This window comes from Gadus macrocephalus, chromosome 23, assembly GCF_031168955.1.
Source record: "Gadus macrocephalus chromosome 23, ASM3116895v1".
NCBI lineage: Eukaryota > Metazoa > Chordata > Actinopteri > Gadiformes > Gadidae > Gadus > Gadus macrocephalus.
In genome coordinates, this window is record NC_082404.1 from 4,565,521 (window position 1) to 4,587,601 (window position 22,081).

Genomic DNA, 22,081 nt, shown 5'->3' on the forward strand with positions numbered 1-22,081 from the left:
ACACATGTGTCTACCACTAACCATGGATCAGCTCAACCTAATGTGTACACTTCCCCCGGTCTAGAGTGTGTGTGTGTGTGTGTGTGTGTGTGTGTGTGTGTGTGTGTGAGTAAACTGGAATGACTGCGACTGTTCATACAAAGGATATAAGTACTCTGTATCCCAAGCTTAAGAACGTGTAAACATATGTGTGTTCTCCCCCTCCAGGTGTGTGTGTTGCGTTCAGTGTGGTGCGACATCGCCAGGCCTGCGCTCTGATTGGCAGAAGAACTACACCCAGTGTGGTCCCTGTGCCAGCCTGGCCCAGTGCCCCCTGTGCCAGCGATCCTACAACCACCATGACCTCATTCTCCAGTGTCAGCAATGTGACCGGTACGGAAACACACACCTAATTACCTTAGTCTGATTCATTCAAAATCCCACTTAAGTTAAGTATCATTGGGATCACAGAATTAAACAGGCCTCCTGTTTTGTAGCTAATTCAGTTGCCACATTTTGGTTTACTGTCCTAGGTCTGAAAGAAATGTGTAAATGATTGCAGGCTACCACAACATGCGGCATGCATCCTTAGCTGTGTAATTATGCTTGTTGAATCGAACTGTACTAAACAATTCATCAGAGGCGCTTAACGTTCTGCTGGCATTCATTAACGCTTGCTCAACTAGAAGGCAACATGTTGGATTTGTTACATCTGATGAGTTACTTTTAGACAAGTGTGTATTCTAAAAGACATTGCAGAAGAGTCCACAGTGAAGTTCTACTTGGGGGGGTCCTTAAATCATAATCTGTTTCTATGTATTTGACTGAAGCCCGGAAGTAAGTGGGGGATTTTGGTTGTAATGAATACATCCAACATGTACATTAATCACATCTCGTCTTGTGTTGGCAGGTGGGTCCACGCTCTTTGCCAGGGGCTGACCAACGACGAAGACGTGGAGTACGCTGCCGACGAAGGCTTTGACTGTACCCTGTGCCGCACTCACAGCCGCACCGCCTACGGTAATACGATCAGAGGTGAATGGGCGACGACAGATAGATTGTGGGAAAAAGAGGGCTTATCGTTTTCTCTAAATGTGGAATAAAACGTGTGCGTGTGTGTGTGTTTGTGTGTTTCAGCGAGATCCGACAGTTACGAAGCCCCCTATATGGCCCAGATTGTTCCCCGCCACCGAGATCCTGGTAAGCCCCCTCCATTGATGTAGCTCAAGTAATCAATCGACTATCCCTAATGGTTGAGAAGCGCTGGAACCAGAGCCCTGATGTCATCTTCTGTCTCCAGAAGTGAAGACCTTCACCCAGGACGGCGTGCGGCTCACCGAGTCCGGTCTGACCCAGCTCCAGTCTTTAGTGGAGCCGCTCACGTCGCCGCGACGATACCGCAGGTACCTCCAGTCCCTCTTGTGCTGTTTCCATAGTGACTGTCAATCTGAACGACCCATCGCCCAGACCACTGAAAGCCACGGCGAGCTTCAAGCTTCATACAGCTGTGTACATTACAGTAAACCATCCTGCCGTCATTATCCCTGACGCAGTTAGTTGTGTCCTCATCAGCTGCTTCATATTGATACAGACCACCGCTGTCAGAAATACATTGTCCCCTGTCATCGACTGTCTGACCTCTGACCTCTTGTGTTGTGTTGTCTTTGTCAAGGTCCAAGCCTAAGCTGAAGCTGCGGATCATCAACCAGAACCGGGTGTCTGTGCTCCAGACCCCCCCTGACCCCGATGCCCAGGGCGACCTGAGCCGGGACGGCGACCGCGATGACTGCAGAGGTCCGTCCCCTACCGTCATTATAGTGTCTGGGGTTACATAAGCTACAGGACACGGGGACACGGTGGTACAGGAGGTCACTGTATCTGCTGAAACCAGTTCCCTGACCCTAGCCATGGAAAATAATGTCACTGTAAAGAAAGTTGGAGACACTTTGGTATGACTTTATTCTGCTGACTTCTCTCTCAACCTGCGTCTTCTTCCCCCCCCCCCTGCTGTCCTTCACGCCTCCAGGTGGGCTGGAGTGTGAGATGAAGTCAGACTCCAGCCCGGAGCGGGAACACGGCCATGACGACGACGTCAACAAGGACATGGAGGTTACCGACGGCAACAAGAAGAGGAAGAGGAAACCTTACCGGCCCGGTGAGAAGCGGGCGGGGTCGTAAAGAATTTGCATCGTCTGCTCCACTAGTTTCTCGAGGATGTTTTGCTTGGCAACGTCTTGCTTGGTTGAGCGACAGTAGTCTAGTGGACCTGTCGACCTCTGACCTGCTCCCTCTTGTGTTCCTCTTCATTGAACCCTTTGTCTCTCTAGGTATCGGTGGCTTCATGGTGCGTCAGAGAGGGGGGAAGGCCGGGCCAGGCGGAGCTAGACGATGTCTGGGCAGGAAAGACTCCAGTGGCTCCTTCATGGAGACCAAAGAGGAGGGTAGGCACTCCACTGCTTTGGTCTCTTCCCATCCTGTTAGTGCCATATATGTCCGTACATGCGTTTGTGTTCAAACTTTGGTTTGACTGTTTTGTTTTTTCAGCTTGTGCTGAGATGGAGGGACAGACGGCGCCCCCTGCTGACCAGGTGGAGAAGGTTAGGAAGAGATACCGCAAGAAGAAGAGCCAACTGGAAGAAGCATTCCCATCGTACCTTCAGGTCCGACACCTAGACACTAACACGCACATAAACACCATGTAACGCGTACATAAACACCATGTAACGCGTGCATAAACACCATGTAATGCGTACATAAGCACCATGTAACGCGTACATAAACACCATGTAACGCGTATATAAACACCATGTAACGCGTACATAAACACCATGTAACGCATGCATAAACACCATGTAACGCGTACATAAACACCATGTAACGAGTACATAAACACCATTTAACGTGATATACATCAACATAACGTTTATACTGCATGTTAATATATGGAGAAGTAAATTGCCCCAAAGATAATTTGTGTAGCACACACACATACTGGCACAGACAGACAGACGGAGAGAGAGAGAGAGTGAAACAAGGTTTCTTATTTCCCATTATCTGTTGTCTCGTCTCAGGAAGCCTTTTTTGGGCGGGACTTGCTGGACAAGAGCAAGCAGCAGGACAGCGCCGTAGCCGCTAGTCATGACCAATCCAAAGCAGAGACCAAAGTCCTCGCCCCTACGTCACTGGACCACTCCCCTGCCAACGCATCGACGAGCGCCATGACAACCATTCCGGGCAGGAAGCAGGTGCCTCTGTGTGAGTAAAGTCTTCTCTCACATCCGTCTCCATGGTGATGTTTGATGTGATTGCCAGGACGATATGAATTGTTTCTGGACAAATCACTCAAATGACAGGGCATCTTTCATGTTTTTTTTCCTTTTGAATTCCACTGTCCATTTGTTAATCATGTTTGTTTGTTTTTTTGTATTCGTTGTCACTGTTCTACTTTATTTTATGTGTGTCTCTGTGTGTGTGTGTGCGTATTTTGGTCATCCAGCCATGTCAAAGGATGTTCTTGTGGATCTTTGTGGTGTCCTCAACACTGACGCCCACATACTGGCCACTGGACACACAGGTATTCACACGCACACTCACTCTACTCAAATCACACCGTCAATCACTGACAGTCATGGTACATCGTCTACTACTCTCAACGAGGGATGCAGAGATTACTTGTCTTGCTGTCACCAGGGCGTAATTTGTGTTTAATGTGTGCGCCGCTAACTTGCATTAGCTAAACAATAGCAGAGGGACCAAGCATTGAAGCTTTGTATCTACCCCAAAAGCAGATCTGCAACACTTAGTTGTGGCTACAGGTGGTTTGACACCAGATTTGTAGCAAATAACTGTTGTGGAAATGGCAGAAAAAAACCATCCAAAAATCTGCCACGATGGGAATATGCGGCCAATTCCAACATAATTGCGCAGGTGAAAAAGAAAGCTGTATTGCCCAACCTATATAACCGATTGAAGATGTTCTTGTACAGAGTCCTTTCACCAAAATATCCACTGTATTTATTGAATTACAGGAGGAGGAGTTTTGCTTTTTAACCCTAGTGTAAAATAGTATAGCAAATGGCTGTTTGTGGGTGTGTTTTGGAGACGTAAAATAGGCCATCACTCTTTCGTAATAAGTTGGTATCCAAAACAAAATGCTTGCGGTACAACGGCAAATCTTAATGTTATCAAAGCAACCTATATTCACGTCCTACACGTAAGTACATGCTTGCTTGCAGCGCCGACATAAACTCCCAGCGCTATATCTTGGGATCGAATTAAGTGCAGTGATTAAAATCACCTGCAAGAGATGTTCTCAATTCCATTCTTTTAATTTTTAACAAAACTGGAAACAATAATAAAGGATTTTCTAATAATTTCAATACGGAACAAACATATGTTCTAGATAAAATAAAATAGTCTCTCAAATTAAAGAATGCTCTTGTGATTTTATACATCGCAGGGCTCCTGACTGGGACCAAAATTTGAGAGTTTGGGACTGTATTTTGCATCTGGTCGCGGCCAGTAAATTCGCCCTTTTTTAATTTTTTTGTACACGTTAAACGGGGAAGGGGCAGGTCATCGAATCCGGAATTTGTAGCAGGCCAATGAGTGTGAGATGGATAGGAAATTTACACTGTAAGTGGCTAATTTATGGAGGGGGAGGGTCCTAGGATTAAATATCGACCGCGCGTAACCGTCTCTGTGAGAAGGAGAAAGATTGCACAACCTGCTATATGTGTTTGAACAATGCGCAAACTATTTGCTCGTTCTTCGGATCTGCGGCTAGTGTGCCCGTGCTGGAGTCCTGCACGTGTCTTATTTTGCAAACCCGCACCCGCCCGTACCCGCAATACTTAGAACCGCATTTGACCCGTGTTCCGACGGTACCGCAAATTACATTCCGCACCCGACCCGCTATAAATTGATATTGACGCCCGACCCGAAAATTAGACACATTAGATGGAACGCTGAGGAAATACACTATGTGGTGTTTGGCCTGGTGCTTTAGATTGCTGTGCAATAAAAGCACATCATCCACTGGTGACGGTTTTAGTTGACTCCTCCGCTCCTTGAACAACATATCCAGCATCGGAGAAGTCCCGCTCGCAATCGCAAAAAACCCGCGTCCGACCCGCGCTGTTCAGGCGTCCGACCCGCACCCGTGTCCGACACATTATTTTTCACCCGTTTCATCCAAATTGTGCGGGTCACCCGTCGGGTACCAGTGGGCACCCGTACCCGGTCAGGACTTCATGTGCCATAGAGGGAGGCGCCTGCTAATGCATTCTCAATGGAGAGGCGAGCGGGCAGAGAGGAGGCGCAGGGTCCTGCGGCATGTCAAGCGGGCGCACTCCCGTGAAACTGTCCCTTCCGTGCTCGTCGAACGCAGTTGGAAACAGTTGGTAAAGACAATCACAATAAAATGTAACCCTGAATTTGAAACCCCACATTGTAATTTCTGCATCCATTATCAAAATATTTATTAGTAATAGATTGAAAAAATGTAGAAAATCACATTCCCATGTTGATTTATGGTGTGTGTGCCCCTAAAAATGTTGGTTGTGCCCCTAACATTTTCAGTTAGGGGCCACAGTACACAGTGAAATAAGTTAGTCTGGTGCCCTGCATCTGTAGTGTTGTGAAATAAATGATTGCATAATCGTGAAACCGTGGTTATTCTGACTATAATCGTTGCATCCTTACTCCTCTTGACCACAGAACATCGTGTCACGAGCACTCACTGTTGCGTTATCTTTGGTTGATCAGTTTGGTTTGAGAGTCCCAGCGTCACGGCAACAGCGACAGGACCCTGGATACTGCAGCCCCTTGTGTTTGTGTGCAAGTGTGTAAACTGCAGCTCTGTTTTGTTTCATAGGTCTCGATATTTGCCACTTCCAGGGGGCTCGTTCCCCCTCGCCCTTTGGTAAGAACACCCAGCCCCCCACAGAACCTCTTCCCCCTCTCTGCCGTATGATGTATACCAGAACCCTGGGGGTGCAGAGTTGGTACTGCGGTCATGGTAGAAGCAGCCACTGTCGAGCCAAGACCAGAATTGGCTTAGCTCCGTTTATTCACGGCTCTGGTTCTTCTTTTCTAACTTCTGGTTTCTTTTCTAGTCCTCCAAATAGTAACTTCTTTTAATTCTAGACTTCCTGATCACTGCTGGTGTCTTGTTCTGGTCCTCCACGTAACCAGTGCTTCCTTCTAGTCCTCCAGAGAACTTCTGCTTTCTTCTGGTCTTCCAGTACACTCCTTTCTCTCTTCTTTTCTTCCTCTACTCCAGACAATTAAAACATTTTCTTAATTCTCTCCTTCTAACCTTTTCTCCCATTGTCCCCTTTTGTTTCCCTCCCTCTCCTCAGCCGGCCTTGACATCGGCCCCCTGACGGACGACTCCTCGTTGACCCCTGACCAGGCAGGAGGTAGTGGGCGGGGCCACAGAGTGGGACAGGACGAGCACCTGGACGCCATCCTCAGCCCAGAGCTGGACAAGATGGTGTCAGACGGTGAGTTGAAACATGGCTGTGTGAATGTATTTGTGTCTGTGTGCATGCATGTCATTATTGAATTACTCTTTAACTAGTTTTTTCCTGATACGATTGTTGGTTTGTTGTTGTTCCACAGGTGCCATGCTCAGCAGGCTATACAGAATCCCAGGTACCCGTCTATGCATACAAATCTCTTGGCATTAATTAACTATTTGAAGTCAGAGAAATCAAATTCTCAATCCTAACCTTATGCTGTGCAGCATCCAACTGCCACGTTTAACATGTGTCTGTTGGCGCCCTCTACAGAGCTGGAGGGTAAGGACGTAGAGGACCTGTTCACCGCGGTCCTCAGTCCCAGTAGCAGCACGTCCACCAGCATCAGTACCAGCATCAGCAGTACCAGTCAACTGGACCACAGCCACCACGGCCCTATGGGAGCCAAGGCCCTGCCTAACCCCACAGGTAGGACGGACGGACGGACACACACACACACACACACACACACACACACACACACACACACACACACACACACACACACACACACACACACACACACACACACACTAGGGCTAGGGCTGTTGATGACATTAACTGCATATGAATCAAAATCATGAAAGGTGCCAAGTCATTTATTTCAAAATATGTATTTAAAGCATTTAAGAGCAAAATACAGCTGGTTTTGTAAACTCGTTAACATTAAAATGACATTGCAAACCATTAGAAATCATAGATTGCTTTATTTTTGTTGTATTTGTATTTACAGTGGCAACACAGAATATTAATATAATTGATAATCTCATAATTGCAATGAATAATAACAATCACAATATGGGACCAAATTAGCAATGATAATATTTACGCAGCCCATTTCAGATGTGTTTACCCACTCTGTCTGCCTTTATTTCCATCAGCAGGAAGGATGATTCCTCGTCTTCCAGTGATGAACGGCCTCGCTGGAGCTGGGTCTCACTTTCCTACAACTCCCATAATGCCGAGCATGTCTGGAGCCCAGGGCCAAGCCAACTTCAGGATGCCCCTCCTTGACAATAACAACAGGTATTAACTGCAAACTACTTTAACCAGTGTGACAGTACATTTATTAGTTAGCTCTGCTATTATACTAGTGTACCATCAACTTCTAGGACACATTAGAGAAGTACCCTGTGCTGCATTAGTACAATACTACCAGAGCTCAACTATGGTATTGTAAACATGAATATAAGTACAGTGTAAATACAGAACTGTGAGATTATAATTAACAATATATTATAGACGACAGAGGATTTACAATTATTACACATATAGGTTACCAAACACGACGACGTTTTTAACATTCCCCATTCCCTCCCTGCTTCCCCCAGGGACAGGAAGACGAGCCAGCTGGGTGGTGACGTGAGTGGCCCCTGGGGCCCAGCTCAGGGTCAGGCGGGCCCTTCCCCAAGCACTTCCCCTGCGGCCGAAGCAGAGCATGATGGGATGTCGACGGCGCAGAAGAGCACTCTGAAGTGGGAGAAGGAGGAGGTTCTCGGGGAGATGGCGACCGTCGCCCCGGTGCTGTACAGCAACATCAACTACCCCGACCTGAAGGAGCAGCATCCAGGTACACACACACACACACACACACACACACACACACACACACACACACACACACACAGGGGTGGGAGGGGGGAAACTAGTTACTATACGCACATTTATCCAAAATGGTCATACATACTGTATTGTCTTGTGTGTTTGTGACAGACTGGTCTACGAGAGTGAAGCAGATTGCTAAGCTTTGGAGAAAAGCCAGCTCCCAGGACAGAGCGCCCTATGTTGTGAGTTCTGTTGTATTCTATCCTCCCCGGAAACTAAATAATAACACTCTTGAGTAGAACTGAATATCATATACGTCCTATGTGTCCTACCTCACTATCCCTTTTTATCTGTCCCCTTTCTCGGTCTGCCTCTCCCTATATCTGTCGCTCTCTCCCCCGATAGCAAAAAGCCCGGGACAACCGCGCTGCCCAGCGCATAAACAAGGTTCAACTGTCCAATGACTCTCTCAAGCGTCAGCACGTTCAGCAGCATCAGCAACAGCATCAGCAGCAGCAGCAGCAGCAACAGCATCAGCAGCAGCAGCAGCCGCAGCAGCAGCATCATCAGCAGCAGCAGCCAGTGGTCCATGATCCCTATGACCCTGTTTCTATGGACAACGAGATGGGGTTCAAAGACCCGCTCAGGCCCAGAGAGTCTGAACAGGAACAGGAATGGAAGCTCCGACAGGTGAGAAGGGCGTGTGCACGTGTGTGCACCTGTGTGGGGTGTGTATGTGTGTGCATGTGTGTGTGTGCGTGTGTGTTTGTGAGTGTGTCTTTTGTTGTTACAAATTCCTCACCTCCATCTGTAGTGTGAGGGTGAGAGGTTGACACCAGAATGCTCCAGTTCAGGCTCCAATTGGATGCCATCCTAAAATCCACCCAGCTTTTATGTCCCGTTCTTGGAACACCTGGACGATGGCTGTTTTGTATTCTGCAAATATTGATGTGGTCATCTGTGATTTCTAGTGCTGGGAACGCTGTCGACAGCTCCCAGGATCACCTGACTGCTTGCCGGTGAACAGATCACTGTGGCAACCAAATCATAGACTTAAATAATGGCTTATCTTGGATTCTAACCAGCCTAAATGTAGACACAAATATTGTTTTGAACTGTAATCAGTAATCTGATATATTTAAATCAATGATCAATTAATATTCTGTTATCTCAAGCCTTCTGGGGAATCTGAGGCACAACATAAATCATTCCATTCTATTGACATACAGATGTATCTACAGCCATCAAGTCACTGACCTTCTGGTGTTGATTTCCCACCCTGATTAACGACCATTAATTACCATTAATTATCATTAGAACGCATGCCAGGGGAATACTAGACACAGACAGATGGAAAGATCCATGGATCAATAGATAAATGGGGACTTGAATCAATTTGACCGGGGAGCATGAAGTTCTATATACGATAATTGGCTAATGATCAGTGTGTAATCCTAATAATCAATGTGCTATTTGTTCTTCTGGTTTGGGTCATTGTTGAGATGTGCATGCCTGGTGAGTCCTTGAAACTAATATTTCTAACTGTGAATTGTCATTGAAAAGGGAGAGGTTAATGACACTTGGGGAGCCGGTATGAAGAGGCAGGAAAATCTCATCAAAACCAAAGCCCTAAAATCACCAACAGATAAAGATTGTCCCTACCAGGCATCTGTAGCAGGAAGTGGCAAAGAGGCTCTGGTAAGATCTCAAGGCAACCCCTCTAGCTCTGGCTTGATTTAGACACTCTGGAATCCCCTGTTCTGTATTTGTTTGAGCTTGTCTGAGGAGTTTAACACGTAGTTTAGAATGGAGGTAGTGATTGAACTTTTAAGAAGTTAGGTGTAGCCGTCCGCCTAGAAGTACTCGGTCTACATTAACTACCACACCTTAAACTAATATAACTAATATACATTTTATTAACGTTGTATTGTTTAAAAACATAATGTGTAAAGAGATGTAGTTGGTTGTATTTTTAAAAATTGCGTGTTTTAGATAATGCGGTTTGATAAATTGTGTGATATTGTCAACTACACAGCTGATGAGTAGATTTCGATTCATTGTATGTTTTGTGGTTTTAGCGAAGTGTGTCAGACCTTTTGTTGAACACTGTGTGGTGTTAGTGGAGAATTCTGTTCAGCAGCAGATGCACAAGCTCTAGTTGAGAGAGGGACTGCCAATGTTTACCTCCAGACAGACTCAACCAAACGCTTCAGGCCTAAAGAGGATTTCAGATGCAACGAGCCAGGGCTGGCTGTGGCCATCATTTCTGGGCTAAAATACTTTTCTATATTGAATTAAATAAACTATTCGACATGGCATGGATAACTCCACAACATATCCTCTGACTTCTCCAATGCTAGTTGTAAGATATAAATGAAGGAAACCTGGATTTCCACAATGTTCTCCCATGTTGAGGTGGTATTAAGCCCAGATCTGGCGCCCATGGCCCCAGCTTGTCAACAAGCTGATATATTCTGTGTTCAAACAAAACTCGCAACACTCTGGATGTTAGCATGTTTAAACCAGCCAATTGGCACAATGTTTTGATTATATTCCTACGACTATACTCCTACATTTAGATTTGTAAATAAGTAAGTAGGCAAACACTAAAATCAAAACACATTTATTTTGATCGATGTTTCTGAATGGTTCAAAATTGTACCAAGTGATGTCATCATCATGCATGAGACTTTAGGTCACTTGGTCCTAATTTGAGCTAATCAAAAACGCCAATTACAGTAACATGTGTTTTTACTGGAGATGGTGCTGTCTTGCACCACTCTGCTGGTTTGATTCTAGTGAATAGCTAGCTTGTGACTACAAGTAGCATGTGGCAAACTGAGATACATTGACTGGAAGCTAACGGTTCTAAGCTTGCTAGCTTTTAGGGGTAGATGGGGAGAGAGAGAAAGAAAGTGAGATAGTGGAAAACCAGTGAGCATGCACTGTATACTATTTGAACAGAAACTTACTTTAACGTTTTCCGTGTCCGGAATAATTATTTAAAGAAAGGCCTTTCTCCGGTTTCGGAAAGTGCTTTTGTTGTGATGTGTGTCTACTTTCCCCTGCATGTCCTAGTTCCACCACTCATTACACAGAGAGAGAGCGAGAGAGGGAGAGAGAGCATTATTAGCTACCATATCATCCTGTATTGAAACTGACTTGACCACTGAAGAGGAACTACTAATCTGATATGACATTCTTACATTCTATCTTGTCTACCCTTTCTGGTCTGTTTTATTTTTCCTTTTCATTTTTGATGACCCCTCCCCATCTCTCTCAATGTTTCTCTTTCTCCTGTCCATCTTATGTCTCTCCTACCTTCTCTGCCTCTGCACCCCTAAATGTCTCTTCCGCTCTCTTTCTTTTGTCTTTTTTTGTCTTTCTCATTTGCCCTCTTAGCAAATGCGCCAGCAGAGCAAACAGCAGGCCAAGATCGAAGCCACCCAAAAACTGGAACAAGTCAAGAACGAGCAGCTTCAACAGCAGAGGCAGCAACAGCAACAGCTCCTGGGCGGCCAGCCCCTCAGCCGGGGGGTGTCTCCAGAGACCGGCAGCCGGAGCCCCATGATGAGCCCTCAGCAGTCGCCCCTCCAGCACATGGGCTTCAAGGAGATCCGGACGCCGCACCTCCAGGGGAGCCAGGGCCCGGCGCTGGCCGACGACGTCTTCCTCCGGCCGCAGGCCCCGCCCCCCACGGGGCTCTCCCAGAGCCACCCGTCCTCCCCTCACCCCGCCTCCCCCCAGATGTTCTCCCCTTCCTCGCGGCCCTCCTCTCCCTGGGACCCGTACGCCAAGGTGGTGGGCACGCCGCGCCCCGCCTCCGCCCAGCAAGGGGGTCCGCAGACGGCCCAGCACCAGCGGCCGAACTCCCTGGGCGCCTCGCCGGCCCACGACTCCTTCGGCTGTCCCTCCCCGGACGCCAAGACCATGGGGCCTCAGCAAGGTGCATGTTGGGCCACGAAAGAGTGTCGAGGAGTGGTTTAAACAGCCCTACAACCGTAGTTCCAGATATTAAAAGAGAATGCGAGTTTGATGTGTCTGATGTCGACCAAATGACCTATCGTTGTACTGATTTAGAATAGCTCCTGCCGGTAATTGATTGTCCTTCACTGGTTATCCGAGCTCCAGGGGTCTGACCTCTGCTTCTCTCCCCCCCCCCCCCCCCCCCCTCTCCCAGGTTCCCCCAGGAACCCTGAGCTGCAGCAGGGCAGGATGATGAGCCCGGCGTCCGGCTCCAACCCAGACCTCTCCGGGAGGCAGACCTATCAGCGGGCGCCGCACAACAGCAACAACAGCAACCGCATGGCTGAGATGGGCCCGGGGGGGCTGTTCAAGACCCCCATGCCCCCCCACCACCAGTCGCAGCAGGAGGCCTACGGGGTATCTGTAGGCGGAGGCATGGGCGTAGGCCGGAGGGACTCGTTCGACCGCTCCTCCCTCCCCCCTCAGAGACCCACCGAGCTGGGCTTTGCCTCGCCCCAGCTCCAGGACCCCATGTTCCCCTCCAGCCCCCTGTCGGGTCTGGGCTCCCCTCACCGCAGCCCTTACTCCCAGGCCCCAGGGACCCCCCGGCCGGACTACAGCCAGGTCCCGGAGCCCTTCGCTCAGCAGTCCGCCCTGAGCTCCGCAGCCTCCCCGGACCCCTACTCAAACGCCCCGACCCCCGGGACGCCCCGACCCCACTCGGACGCGTCCTACCTGGCCAACCCGGCCGGGCTGAGGCTGGACCAGTTCGGCCAGCAGGCGGCCGGTCGCAGGCAGTCCCCCTCCCAGCCGGCCCTGGACCCGTACGGCTCCATGCCGGGGACGCCCCGCAGCTACCCGCGGTCCCCCGGCAGCCAGAGGAGCGCCGACCCGTTCGGCCAGGGCGCGGGCGGGAGCAGACCCTCTCCCGACCCCTACGGCCAGCAGCCCTCCACCCCGCGGCCACAGATGGCCCCCGGGACGCCCGGGGGCTCGGTGATGTCCCCGATGTCTCAGAGCCACCCGGGAGACGCCGGCGCCTTCCCTCATGGCCACCAACAGGTAGGACCCCCCCGAGTGTGTTGTATGACGCAACACCTGACCATTGAATGACTGAGCTAACTGAAGCTATGGCGTATTTTGATGCTTAGTTAGGGTTAGGGTCTATGTATTATATAACATAAGCTATCTGGGGAAGCGTGGTCGCGCGACCGGCTAGTTCTATCCATGTCGGCACTTCCATGTTGTAGGGACAAAGGTTTGATTCCCACCTGCGGTCCTACAGTTCCTCTCTTCCTCAACCCCCTCACCTTTGGCCCAAGAAAAGCCAATAAAAAAAGAAAACAATAAAATATCAATACTCTGTGCCCGTTCCTCTAGCTGCAGCAGTCGCCCGGGAGGCTCCAGCAGCAGGACTTGTTCCCTCGAGCCCCGGGCTCTCAGACCCCCAAGCACCCAGGGTTGTCGGACGACGGCGGGTTCTCCACCATGTCCCGCCGGACGCCAGGGCACGACCCCTTCGAGCAAGGCCACATGGCATCGGGGCCTTCACAGATGGAAAAGACGGGCGCCAATGAGATGGCGTCGCTGGGCGGGAACCCCTTGGAGGGACCAATCAGCATAGTTCCTCAGCTAGGTGACTCCGAGGAGAAACTACGACAGGTAAAAAACAGAATGAAAACCGTTCACTAACCTCCCTCTGGATTCTTTTCTATTCAATCTGTGTTATATTCTCCATTGTAATTATTGGTTCTTGTTCTCAGCGTCAGCGGCTTCGCCAGCTAATCCTGAGGCAGCAGCAGCAGAAGACGGCCCTCCGGCAGGAGAAGGGGCTTCAGGAACAGGCCTCGGGACCCGCCAGGCCCCCCGCTGCTCCCCCCGCCTCCCCCCAAGGTCCCACTGGACCTGGTCAGACCACCCCTCGCCACTGGTCCCAAGAGGACCAGTCGGTGCTGGCGGCGATGCAGCCGGACCTGTTCGGCCGCCCTCCTCCCCCCTACCCCGGTACGGGCCGGGCCGGACCCCAGGCCATCAGGGCCCCCGGGCCCTTCCCCACTAACGAGGGCCCCTACCTTCGGCAGCCTGTTAGGATGGGTGCCGTTGCCAACATGCCCAACATGGCTAACATGGGGCTCCGGCCCCAGAACATGAGGTGAGCACAGGCAACGCGGCGACAATCGAATGTCTCTATTACCAGGAAGCTGGACAGGTATCTCATGGACCCCCCGACTCTTCCCATAGGTTTGGCTTCCCAGGGGTTCAAGGGGAGCCCTTTCTGCGCGCTGCCCAGCAGACACTGCCCGGCGCTGCTCAGATCCCCCCTGAAGGCCTGCCGGGGCAGATCAGACGACCCATGCCCGGAGACTTCTCCGGCATCCGACCCATCACCGCACTGGCAAACCAGCCGCGGCCCCTGATGATGACCGGTGGGTAGACGATGCTTGAGAGCTGATTGGTTTAATTAGAACTCAAGCTGAGAAATGCGATCAACGCAATAGTGACATTTTGAGGAAGGGTTTAGATTTAAAAATGTCTTTCCACTGTGTGGGATTTCTGCAGTCCGTCATGATAATAACATGTGTCCTTGACCTTCTCCACCCAACAGGGGTTCCCCAGCCCTTCCTGTCCCACGCCCTGCCTCTGCAGCAGCACAGCATCATGGGCCAGCCCTTCATCGAGCTGAGGCACCGGGCTCCAGACAGCCGTGTCAGGCTGCCCTACCCGATGGGCGGCCCCATGGAGCAGCAACCGCAGCAGCAGAACCCCCACAGCCAGCAGGCCGTCCCGGCGGGAATGTCTGGCATGGACCTGCTGTACCAACACCAGGGCCTGGTGGCCCACCAGCACCAGCATCAGCCCCCGCTCGGTCACCACGGCAACATGTCTCAGGGCGGCGACACGGGGCTGCCGGGCGGTGACGGGATGGAGGAGCACCTAGAGGGAGAGGACTCGGCGGTGAAGGACCTGGAAGACGTGGAGGTCAAAGACCTGGTGGACCTCAACCTGAACCTAGACCCAGAGGACGGTAGGAAGTCATCCCTGTTGGCCATATGTTTCCGCGTTTGATTCTGGGGAACTCCGACTGGGTTATATTATTTTTATCATCCCTGTTGAATGGCTGGGGATGAAGGATATGATCAAATACAGATTGTTCACATTGCCATCTGTTCACCGACCCCAGGAAAAGAGGAGCTGGATCTGGGGCCCAACGACCTCCACCTGGACGACTTCCTGCTCTCCGGGAAGTTTGACCTCATCGCCTACGCCGACCCGGAGCTGAACCTGGAGGACAAGAAGGACATGTTCAACGAGGACCTGGACCTGAGCGACCCCGCGGAGGAGACCCACAGCAGGGCGCTCAAGGGGAAGAACGAGGAGGTCGCGGAGGACGACGGGGCGGGGGTCTCCAGGCAGCCAGAGGTCCAGGGCTACAGCCCGGGCCAGGTCAAACAGGAGGTCTCCGAGCTCCAGGTGACCAACACGCGGCAGGACAGCATCAAGATGGAGAGCGGCAGGGACTGCCTGTCCCTCCACAACCCCCTCGCTGCCATGACGTCCAGCAGAGCCCAGGGCAGTGAGCCTGCAGGCCTGTACCAGGGCTCCTCTCAGCCTGGCTCCTCCATGGCCCACTGCAAGGTAGCTTCCCTCTCTGTCACCAGCAGACAACAACAAGCACAGCTGTCCATCTACGAGCGTTACATCTTTATAACAAAACACTTTCGTCCTTGTTCTAAATGTCAGGAGTCTCAATAAATATTTGCTTGATTTGGTTCATGTTACAGTGATGCACTTGAAGGTTCTTCGAAAGAGGAAACAAAATAAGTTTTGTTCTCTTTGGCGACACCATTGGCGATAAGCAACATTTCCCCAGAGATGTAACCATTGTCCCTCCCAACACCCAGTGTCTAACATCATAATGCCTCAAATGCAAGGGCTTTCATCAGTGTTACCTATTTTGGTGATGGATGCTGACTTAACTGACCGTGGAACCTAGTGAACAGCATATTTTTCATTTCAGCTCAAAAGATGCTGAGAATCAATCATTTATGTTGATCTGTTTTGTTATCGTCACTTTTTATTTTATATTTTTGGTCTTCCAGAAGTTGGAAGGGCCTGGTTCTCAGCAGACCGGAGCCGGACTAGGGGGTGGACCTGGTGTCCAAGGCCAGGAACATGCAGGGTCCGGGATCCCCGTTCCTTACGGAATCCCCCCCGCGCCAGCAGGTAGGTCGCAGCAGCTCAAAGTAGGAGACCCGTCCAAACAACTGGGGAAGGAGGGAAAAGGAACGCATCTTCATGAAACGACAAACAAACAAACATCAAATCATCATCAAAAAAAAAAAAAAAAACTCTTTCTCCTGTCTCCAGGACAACCATCTGTCTACCAGCAGCAGCAGAGGGGCTTTATGCCCCACCCCGCTCCCCCCCACCTACTGCTCCCTCCTCAGACCCTGCCTCCTCAGGCGGGGATGCCGCCACAACCCCAGCCCCAGGTTCCAAATCAGGCCCTGTTCAGTGCTCAGCAGCAGGGCCCCCTGTCCCAGGGCCCGCCCCCCCTGTCCCAGGGCCACAGGCCCCTCCTCCTGGGGGAGCAGCCTCTGCTCCTGCAGGACCTGCTGGACCAGGAGAGACACGAGCAGCAGCAGCAGAGACAGATGCAGACTATGATCCGCCAGAGGCCCACCTGTGAAACACTGCCGCCTAGCCTGGGTGAGCATCAGGAATGGCACAAGGACTCGGCTTTAAGCGGTAGATCCCCTTGTCGGGCGCGGCGACGTGGAGTTAGATGAGTGGTTGTAGTCCTTGTAGTTGGAGGTTATTAGGGTATATTTGTTTTTATTGTTTATAGATCCTTTTGGTTATGTCTGCCCCCACCCCCTCCCCCCCCCCCCCCCCCCCCCAAGTGTTCACAAATCACTTAAAGCTGCTTTAAATATCTGCGTTATTAGAAGCACAAAAACCCCTCACAAGACAAATCACAATTCACTTCCCCCAATCAATAGAGAAGCCTTTGTAGACCGACGGAGCACAAACTTTCACTGCCTCACCTAGTCATTTCACCTAGTCATTTCACCTAGTCACCGTAGCTTATGCATGTTTCTGTATGCTGAGACCAATGTGGGTTTGTAAGAACTTGCATGTATGTGTTTGTTAATGTGCATGTGGGTCATGTTTGTGCGTCTGTATGCGTTTGTGTGTCTTTTTATTCCAGAATTTGACTCGATCTCAGACCCCATCATGAAGGCTAAGATGGTGGCTCTGCAGGGTATCAACAAGGTCATGAGTCAGGGCAGTCTGGGCCTCAACCCCATGGCCATCAACAGGTACTACAGTTGAAGATTATTTCTGAATAAAGATAATGGCTTGCGTTGTTGCAGAAGAACATGAAATAATATGGGAAAGGTCAACTCAAGTTACGGCCATCAGACTATGGTATCTTCTTTCATTAAATGTACCTGAATGCACTCCATCCCAGATTCCAACAGGACCCAGGGTCCCAGCCGCCTGCACGGCCGTCTCAACCTCCACAAATATTGGGACAGGTGAGTCATGTCCCCCTAGCCCATTCCTCGTCCACCAGGTGACGTCCTCCGTACATACCATCCGGCTAACATCCTGTGTTGTTTCCTTCTCCGTTGTCAGGATGGTAAACTCACGCCTCAGTTGGCCCGGCCTACCCCTCCCAGTTTCGCCCCTGGGTTTGTCAGTAAGTATCGCGTCATTCTCCCTTGAGTTTGGTTAGTCCGCCCAGACGCCATTGAGCCACACTTGGTTACACAGAGTGGCGATCTATCTGTCAGAATTGTATTGCAAACAATATATGTCCACACTTTTAAATTCTCAAATGCTTTTGTAGATTCTAATGAGGGGCTCTCATCCCTGAATCCACATTCTGTTCCTTAAGCATGACGAAGACACGGCAACAGAAGAGCCGTGACGGAACCTAAAGATCCCCTGTGTGTGTGTGTGTGTGCGTGCGCAGACGAGGCAGAGCGCCGGCAGTACGAGGAGTGGCTGGAGGAGACCCAGCACCTCCTGCAGATGCAGCAGGGCTACCTGGAGCAGCAGATCGCCGGCCACCGCAAGGCCAAGAGGGCCATGTCCGCCAAGCAGCGCAGCGCCAAGAAGGCCGGCCGGCCCGTCACCGAGGACGAGCTCACCCAGCTCCGAGGCATCACCCAGCAGCAGGCGGCGGTGCAGAAACAGCTGGAGCAGGTAACCGCGCGCCTGGGGCAGCACAGCCAGCACCACCACTGACTGCGTCGCTAGAGGAACCCAAAGACCGAACACCCAAACTTACCCTCTACTCCCCTCTTTCTCCCGCGCAGATCCGAAAGCAGCAGAAAGATCACGCCGAGTTGATCGACGAATACAAAACCAAACAGCAGCAACAAAGGGTGCTACAGCAGCATCAACAGCAACAACAGCAGCAGCATCAACAACAGCAGCAGCAATTGCAGCAGCAACAGCAGCAGCAACTGCAGCAGCATCAGCAACAGCATCAACAACAGCAACAACTGCAGCAGCAACAGCAGCAACAATTGCAGCAACAACAATTGCAGCAGCAGCAGCATCAACAATTGCAGCAGCAGCAACAACAGCAGCAGCAACAACAGCATCAACTGCAGCAGCAGCAACAACAACTGCAGCAGCAGCAGCAGCAGCAGCAACAACAACAACAACAACAGCAGCAGCTGCAGCTACAACAACAGCAGCAGCAGCCTGCTATGATTCCACCTGCGGCGCCCACTGTTGGCCAGCCCATCCTGGGCCAGCCCTTGATGCCCATGCAGGCCCACCAGGGGACACCCACCCAACGACCGACAATGCAAAGCCCACCGGCGGCTTGGAACCCCGCAGCCGTGCGTCCATGCGTACCCATCGGCCAAAGGATGCCCGGCCAGATACCTCCAGCGGTGGCCAACGCCCCCCAGCCACATGGCCCGCCGGCCCAGGGCATGACCCCTGGCATGGGGACTCCATCTGGGGCGAGCTTTCCCCCAGCGTCACCCCAAGCCCCCCAGGCTGCCGGAGGATCCCCTGGAGCGGCGGGTCCAAACGGAGCCGCAGCCCGACAGGTAACTGCGCGATTCCCCCATCAGGTCAGGCAGTCAGGGGGGGAGCCCTATGGGGGAGGGTGGTCAGGCCGTGTCCCTGGTTAGTTACCTGGTCTTCCTCCAGTTCCTCGGTACCACAGTGTATCCGTTAGTCGCGCCCTGAGGCCCCCTCTCGTGTTAGTACGGAGCAGCTCTTTGGAGAGGTAACTTCTCACTACCGTCTCCTCCAGGTAAACTTTGACGACAACAACCCGTTCAGTGAAGGTTTCCAGGAGAGAGAGAGGAGAGAGAGACTCCGAGAACAGCAGGAGAGACAGAGGGTCCAGCTCATGCAAGAGGTGCAGTTACTCTGCACATATAGTTATATTTGTATATATAAATATATTTATATATATATACATAGTTATTCTCTCTATAGTGTTCAGTATATGTGTGTGTGGAGTGGGTATCTGTGCTGTCAGACATATGTCCATGTACTTCTGTCGTCTACTACTGGTGCCAATAGGCAGAGATGTTAACTGGCCTCATTTGTCCCCAGGTGGAGCGTCATCGGGCCATGCAGCAGAGACTGGTGCTGGAGCAGCAGAGCCTGCTTGGGGCCACTATGGGGCCCGGGGCCGCTATGGGGCCCGGCCCCTCACTGAGCTCTGTGGTTCGCCACGGGCCTCCTCCCGGGCCTGCGTCTGGAGTTGGTGGTCAAGCTGGCCCAGGGGTTCCCCCCGGTGGGGAGAGCCTCTCCCAGATGCCCTTCTTCAGCTCGGAGCTACCGCAGGACTTCCTTCAGTCCCCTCCGGGCTCCGCGGCCCCCCAGCAGCAGGAGGTCCCCCTCCAGCAGGGCTACGGCGTGCCCCCAGGCCACAGCCCGATGCCACTCCGGCCCCAGGTCGGCCAAGGAAACACAGACATGACGAGACCCCTCCTCCAGACCAGACCCAGACACCCTGGCCCCGCCGGCCCCGCGGCCCAAGGACAGGTGCGTCCGCCTGGGCTAGGAGGAGCAGGGACGGCCGCGCCCCAGCCCGATCTCCATCGCCACCCCTTCAGCCAGGAGGCCTCCGCCTCCCTCATGCAGCTCTATTCTGACATCCTCCCGGAGGAGAAACAGAAGAAGAAGAGGAACAGGAAGAGGGACGGAGACGACGCCACCGGGGCCAGGACCCCGCTGTCGTCCTACTCCGACGACGTCACCGCTCCCACCACCCCGGCCGTCTCGGACACTTCCTGCTCCACCCCGACCCGGGGCAACATGGAGCAGGCTGATTTCTTCATGCACCAGAGCTCTGGCCTGGCCTCCTCCACGGAGCTGGAGAGGCAGCTGGCCGGAGCCGCTCTGGCAGTCAAGGTGAGGACGCTGTCCCCACTCACACTCCCTTAATCGTCCTGGGTGTCGCACCACATATGGGACTGTTAACGGAGGCTCTACTGAAAGACCCCTGGAGGGCCACACAACTTTACATTTGGCAGTGAAGTCATTTGAGCAACATTCATGACCAGCCATCTCTGTGTGTCTCTAATGATCAAACATTAGGTGTCCAGAACCCTGTTGAGTCGTTATTAGAATGGTCTTTATTTCATTATTACGTTAGTTTTACTTTGCTTACAAAATAATGTCTGGTCGTGTAAACATGTGTTTGCGTATTACATATAGCCAAGCTATGACGTGCCAGGTGGGTGCGTAAACGTATCTTAGAGGACGTAACCTCTGTCCTCTTCTCCAGGAGGAACACGTGGAAGGCGCAGTATGTGGAGGAGGCGTGCTGAAGAGAGAGAACGGAGGACAGATGACCTCCTCTCCTCTACACGGAGGGGTGGCCGGCGACGCAGGGAAGGAGCTTCTGAGACACCTCCTGAAGGACAAGGCCTCTGCTGCCGCCCAGGCCCCGCCCACATGCCGCCAGCTGTCCAATGACAGCCTGCGGTCTGAGGAAGAGGAGGGCCCAGCCGGGCCTGGGTCACATAACAGCCTGGTAAGGGAGGCAGATAGCAGGACTCTTGGGCCCAATCCCATTTCCACCCCTCACCCCTTCCCCTTCCCCTTCCCCTTCCCCTTCCCCTTCCCCTTCCCCCCTTCCCCTTACCCCCTCAAAACAATGGGGAGGGGGAAGGGGAAGGGGTGAGGGGTAGAAATGGGATTGGGCCTTAATGTCGTTTTTGGACCATGGTCTCTGGACTTCGGGACCGCTTCTACAATAAATTGCCTACCCTCGATTTAAAGGGGACTTATTATACCACCAGGTGTGAGTGTGATTAGCCTTACAAGCCGTTTCGAAAATCTGCCTAATATGACATCACTAGTGGGTGTGTCCACCTAGATCTGTGCTGGATAGATCTATCTACCAGCCTACCCAGTGGACTGAAGTAAACATTGCTCATCTATCCAGCACAGATCTAGGTGGACACACCCACTAGTGATGTCATATTAGGCCGATTTTCGAAACGGCTTGTAAGGCTAATCACACTCACACCTGGTGGTATAATAAGTCCCCTTTAATAGATGGCGATTGCCTTGCAAAGTCTTTGAGATCACAAGCATAGAGCACTCCGTCAAACGTCACCATGTGACCGGTCCTTAATGTCTGATACACTGAGCGCTACGTCACCATGTGACCGGTCCTTAATGTCTGATACACTGAGCACTACGTCACCATGTGACCGGTCCTTAATGTCTGATACACTGAGCGCTACGTCACCATGTGACCGGTCCTTAATGTCTGATACACTGAGCGCTACGTCACCATGTGACCGGTCCTTAATGTCTGACACACTGAGCGCTACGTCACCATGTGACCGGCCCTTAATGTCTGATACACTGAGCACTACGTCACCATGTGACCGGTCCTTAATGTCTGATACACTGAGCACTACGTCACCATGTGACCGGTCCTTAATGTCTGATACACTGAGCGCTACGTCACCATGTGACCGGTCCTTAATGTCTGATACACTGAGCGCTACGTCACCATGTGACCGGTCCTTAATGTCTGATACACTGAGCACTACGTCACCATGTGA

General features: G+C 51.6%; 1 protein-coding gene across 10 annotated transcripts in view; it reads left to right on the forward strand.

Annotated features, from left to right (window-relative positions):
• Positions 1–22,081, forward strand: part of LOC132452260 (histone-lysine N-methyltransferase 2C-like) — a 66,871-nt gene that overhangs the window by 28,498 nt on the left and 16,292 nt on the right. For 4 of the 10 annotated variants that reach the window (XM_060044766.1, XM_060044761.1, XM_060044762.1 and 1 more), the window contains exons 22-57: positions 208–372; positions 890–1,014; positions 1,117–1,179; positions 1,280–1,382; positions 1,652–1,773; positions 2,006–2,134; positions 2,307–2,420; positions 2,524–2,639; positions 3,051–3,234; positions 3,476–3,553; positions 5,855–5,902; positions 6,342–6,485; positions 6,604–6,636; positions 6,774–6,929; positions 7,382–7,526; positions 7,832–8,070; positions 8,214–8,287; positions 8,451–8,735; positions 9,609–9,743; positions 11,448–11,991; positions 12,226–13,073; positions 13,392–13,673; positions 13,775–14,163; positions 14,253–14,437; positions 14,617–15,036; positions 15,193–15,647; positions 16,112–16,235; positions 16,380–16,721; positions 17,224–17,335; positions 17,488–17,554; positions 17,655–17,718; positions 17,995–18,227; positions 18,341–19,090; positions 19,300–19,407; positions 19,608–20,411; positions 20,788–21,036. In XM_060044766.1, the coding sequence (XP_059900749.1) occupies positions 208–372; positions 890–1,014; positions 1,117–1,179; positions 1,280–1,382; positions 1,652–1,773; positions 2,006–2,134; positions 2,307–2,420; positions 2,524–2,639; positions 3,051–3,234; positions 3,476–3,553; positions 5,855–5,902; positions 6,342–6,485; positions 6,604–6,636; positions 6,774–6,929; positions 7,382–7,526; positions 7,832–8,070; positions 8,214–8,287; positions 8,451–8,735; positions 9,609–9,743; positions 11,448–11,991; positions 12,226–13,073; positions 13,392–13,673; positions 13,775–14,163; positions 14,253–14,437; positions 14,617–15,036; positions 15,193–15,647; positions 16,112–16,235; positions 16,380–16,721; positions 17,224–17,335; positions 17,488–17,554; positions 17,655–17,718; positions 17,995–18,227; positions 18,341–19,090; positions 19,300–19,407; positions 19,608–20,411; positions 20,788–21,036 (8,434 nt within the window). Of the gene's footprint in view, positions 1–207; positions 373–889; positions 1,015–1,116; positions 1,180–1,279; positions 1,383–1,651; positions 1,774–2,005; positions 2,135–2,306; positions 2,421–2,523; positions 2,640–3,050; positions 3,235–3,475; positions 3,554–5,854; positions 5,903–6,341; positions 6,486–6,603; positions 6,637–6,773; positions 6,930–7,381; positions 7,527–7,828; positions 8,071–8,213; positions 8,288–8,450; positions 8,736–9,608; positions 9,744–11,447; positions 11,992–12,225; positions 13,074–13,391; positions 13,674–13,774; positions 14,164–14,252; positions 14,438–14,616; positions 15,037–15,192; positions 15,648–16,111; positions 16,236–16,379; positions 16,722–17,223; positions 17,336–17,487; positions 17,555–17,654; positions 17,719–17,994; positions 18,228–18,340; positions 19,091–19,299; positions 19,408–19,607; positions 20,412–20,787; positions 21,037–22,081 lie in introns of all 10 variants that reach the window. The other 6 variants (XM_060044763.1, XM_060044765.1, XM_060044768.1 and 3 more) reach the window with 6 other exon arrangements.